The sequence below is a fragment of the Myotis nattereri genome, assembly GCF_964212035.1.
Source record: "Myotis nattereri genome assembly, chromosome: 9".
Lineage (NCBI taxonomy): Eukaryota > Metazoa > Chordata > Mammalia > Chiroptera > Vespertilionidae > Myotis > Myotis nattereri.
This window is the reverse complement of record NC_138084.1, coordinates 8,653,279-8,657,285: the sequence shown is the minus strand read 5'-3', so window position 1 is coordinate 8,657,285 and position 4,007 is coordinate 8,653,279. Positions and strand designations below refer to the sequence as shown.

At 55.3% G+C, this 4,007-nt stretch overlaps 1 protein-coding gene across 1 annotated transcript; it reads left to right on the top strand.

Annotated features, from left to right (window-relative positions):
* Positions 1-417: 417 nt before the first annotated feature.
* Positions 418-2,121, top strand: LOC308525596 (uncharacterized protein C11orf91 homolog; the record flags this gene model as incomplete). The annotated part of the gene is made up of 2 exons (XM_081100363.1): positions 418-895; positions 2,036-2,121. 2 exons carry the CDS (start codon positions 418-420, stop codon positions 2,119-2,121), a joined length of 564 nt encoding a protein of 187 aa, XP_080956489.1.
* Between the last annotated feature and the right edge of the window lie 1,886 nt (positions 2,122-4,007).

Here is a 4,007-nt window from a genome sequence, read left to right as displayed (position 1 = left end):
TTGATGTCATGTTTGGCTGTGACAGTTCCGGAGAGAGGCTTGTGGAATTTAGGGGCGCTGGGGAGAACAGGGGGCTGAGCCCGGCTTGGGGCTGGAGGCGAAGGGTGCTGTGGTGGAGCGGAACCAAGGGGTTGGGCCGGGCATTAGGACGCGCCTGCGGGACTTCACACTCGCGCCCCACTGCGGGTGCCTGTCTCACTCCAGGGGCGCGGCCTGCCACCTGCCAATGGGCGTGGCCACATTCTGGGGCGTGGCCAACCGGATCTCAGAGCCCCGCTTGTTGGGGGCGGGGCTAACACGAAGGGGTGGGGCCGAGCCCCTCGGGGCGTGGCCTGTGGAATGTCAGAACCCGGCCACTCGAGGCAGGCGCGGGTCTCCCGGCGCGGGGTTCCTCCCACGCAGCCTCCCATTCAAAAGATGCCGAAGGGGCGGCGCGGCCGCCAGAGCCCCACGATGAGCCAGCGGCCGGCCCCGCCCCTCTATTTCCCGTCCCTCTACGACCGCGGGGTCTCCACGTCCCCGCTGAGCGACTTCAGTATCTGGAAGAAGCTCTTCGTACCGCTGAAGGCGGGCGGGCCGGCGGGGGGCCGGTCCCTGCCGCAGGCGCCCCCGGCCCCGATGCCCCTGCCGCCACCCCCGGGCCTGGGTCCCCCCAGCGAGCGCCCGTGCCCCCCGCCCTGGCCCTCTGGCCTGGCCTCCATCCCCTATGAGCCTCTGCGCTTCTTCTACTCGCCGCCGCCAGGGCCCGAGGTGGCTGCCTCGCCCCTGACGCCTGGCACCACGCCCTCCCGGCTCGTCTCCGCCTCCCACCCCGAGGAGTTGTGCGAACTGGAGATCCGCATTAAGGAGCTGGAGCTGCTCACCATCACTGGGGACGGCTTCGACTCCCAGCGCTGTGCGTGACCTCCCCGGGCAGCTGGGGCCACCCTTGGGCGGCCTTGACTCCATTCTTGGCTCCATGTCCCCCTACCGAGGTCCCCCCCAAATGTGGCCTCGGGCTCAGGCTCCAGCACCCAGGTGTCCCAGATTTCCAGCTGATCCCCAGAACCCAGATTCCCCCCATCCTGGATTTCAACCGACTCTTTTCCTCCAACTCCATCCTCCCTCCATCCTGAGCCCTTCCGGGAATCTGGACCCTGAGCCCCCAAACCTGGAACTCCACCCACCACCAGCCTCCTCCTGAACCTTAAGCCGCTTGCACAGTAACACAACTACCCCTGGAACTCTGCCCACCGCAGGCAGCCCCTTTTTCTAGAGACTGAGATTTAGCATTTATCTTCAACTGGGATCCTGGGCGGGAGGTGGGGGAAGTAAGGGCGGGTTGATTGGAGTGTCTTAGGGGGCAGATGGGAATTGTGCAAGACCCAGGAGGCCCAAGGACAATGCTGGATGATAGCTTCCCTGGGACACTCCCAGCCCCCTCCACCTCCACCACCCCTACCCCCACCCCCACCTCCACCCGTAGCCCTCTCACCAGGGTCCTGAACTCTGCCATCTGATCTTAGGTTTGAAGTCTCTGGGATCTTACTTAACCAGGAGACCAGGTGTGCTGGTGAGGGTGGAATTCCTGGAGCATGCAAGCTGCTGTGGGAGAGTAAAATCATACCCAGTCCAATTCGACTCCTGGAGGACCTATTTGCTCTGTAGAATGTTCAGTAGCCATAGGCTGTTCTGCAGACTTTGTTTTTCCCATCACCTGTTCTGACTGTGGCTAGCACCTGGCCACTGAAGGCGAGCAGATGGTCTTTGAAAGACCATCCCCATTATTCTATAAAATTGCCCCCACCTCCCACACAGAGAAGGGGTATGAAATAACCCAAATGTTTAGGTCCATGAGGCAGCAGGTCTCTAGAAACAATTCCTAGAACACTTGGACTTTTCTAAGTCCTGGATTTCGCAACTACATATTCTCCACTTATACATGTTTTGGATCATAGTGGATTTGGGGCTCCTGTAGGGAGCACACAGTTGCATTCACAGCATTAGTAAATGCCCTTATCTCTACTCAAGCTAAGCGTGTCTTGCTCTCCTGCAGATAAGTTCTTGAAGGCGCTGAAAGATGAGAAGTTACAAGGACTGAAGACCAGGCAGCCTGGAAAGAAGTCAGCCTCTTTCTCCTGAGGCGCTGCCCACCAGAGCCTGGGCAGCCACCTCCTTAGGTGTTAGTGCTTAGATAATGTGTCCTGTTCGTTGTCATTTCAAAAATTGTTATTTTCTGTTCTGTATTTACTGCTGTTCTTGTTGCTCCCAGCATGTACTCCACATACAGTGCCCACGTGGTAAATCTCATGGTGTGTCTCCTCTCTGTGCTGTGCCTGGGGAGCTTTCTCACGGGGTCTGGAAGCTGCTGCCCTGCTGGCGTTTAGGGGCTCCCAACACCAGGGGAGGGGCTCCCAACACGGCCACGTCAGGAGGGAACTGGGGAAAACCAAAGGCAATATATATTTGGTCCCGTTGCCTTGTCCCGGCTCAGTGGGGCTCTTGAAGGACATGGATGTGTGTGTTTTCCAACAGCTTTATTCCTTGGAAGTGTTTCGTTTTTTAGTGGTTTTTGGACCACAAATCTTTTTGATGATCTGATCAAAGCCAAGGTCCTTTCTAGAAATTAACTTATTCAAGAAGTAGTTGAGAGCTGATTCTGTGCCAGGCACTCTCTGGGGCTCTTGCAACCCGGGATTGGGGAGACACAGATGCTGTTATAAATAGGGAAATCATAATATGGTATCACAGATGATAACATACTAAGGGGGGAGGGGAAGAGGAGGGTCAGGAGGGTCAGCAGAAAGCAGGGTAGAATTTCACATAGGGTTTCCGGAAGAGTTAATGTGTAAGCAAGGTTTGAAGGTGGTTGAGGGTGATAGCCATGTGGCATCCTGGGAATGTTCCAGCAGAAGCGCCAGTACAAAGGCTGAAGGTGGGAGCCTGCTGGGATGTTGGAGGGTCTGCAAAAAGCCAGATGGCAGATAAACACAATTCACCATCTTAAATGGAGGAGGAGTGAGAGGAGAGTGGAAGGGCTAATGCAGAGAAGGTCCATTCATGCGGGACCTTCCAGCCATGGTAAGGCTCTGGGTTTTACTCCAAGTGGGAGGGGGCGTGGGTAGAGGATTTTCAGCCAGTGAGAGGCAGAATCTGACTGTGCTGCTGGGTTGAGAACAGACGAAGGAAGGAAGAAAGCAGGGAAAGCAGTTTGGGCTGCAGTAATTAATAATCCAGCTGAGTGACAAGTGGCGGTGCAGCCTCATCTCCCCTTTCCCCTTTGCGTGGTGAGAGGTGTCTGTGGGGCACCTGCTGCCACCCCCAACCACCCTCCCCCCCCCCCCCGCCCACTTGCCAGGTGCTGTCTCTCTGGTGAGGAACAAATGGGAGGAGTGAGATCTCTGTGACACAAGCACACAAATAAAGAAAACATTATTTTGTGAAACAAATCTTCAATCAAGTATAAGATTTAAAAAATACATATTTTTATTGGTTTCAGAGAGGAAGGGAGAGAGAGAGAGAAAGAAACATCAATGATGAGAGAGAATCATTGATTGGCTGCCTCCTGCACGCCACACACTAAACTTGGGCATGCGCCCCCACCAGGAATCGAACCCTTACCTCCTGGTTCAGAGGTTAACATTCAACCACTGAGCCACGCCAGCCGTGCTCAAGTATAACATTTTGATACTTGGCATCTAGATGCCATTGTGCCTTCACTATGCCAGCAGCAGCGGTAGGTCATAGCCAGAGAATGTGTGAAGTTTGGGCTTCTGGCAAAAGGAGGATGAAAAGGAGCTGGCCAGTGAATCAGATGTCTTAGACGTGCTGGAATGTTGTTCTCAAGGGAACAGGAGGGGTGGGATGTAGTTTACTGTCAGTGGTTCTCAACCTTGGCTGCACATTAGAATCACCTGGGGATCTTTTTGAAATTCTGATTTCTGGGCCTCATGTTCCGGAAATTCTGTTTCTTTGTTATAGGGTGGGGCCACAATGGCGGCAGCAGGCAAGCAAGCTACCAAGGACAG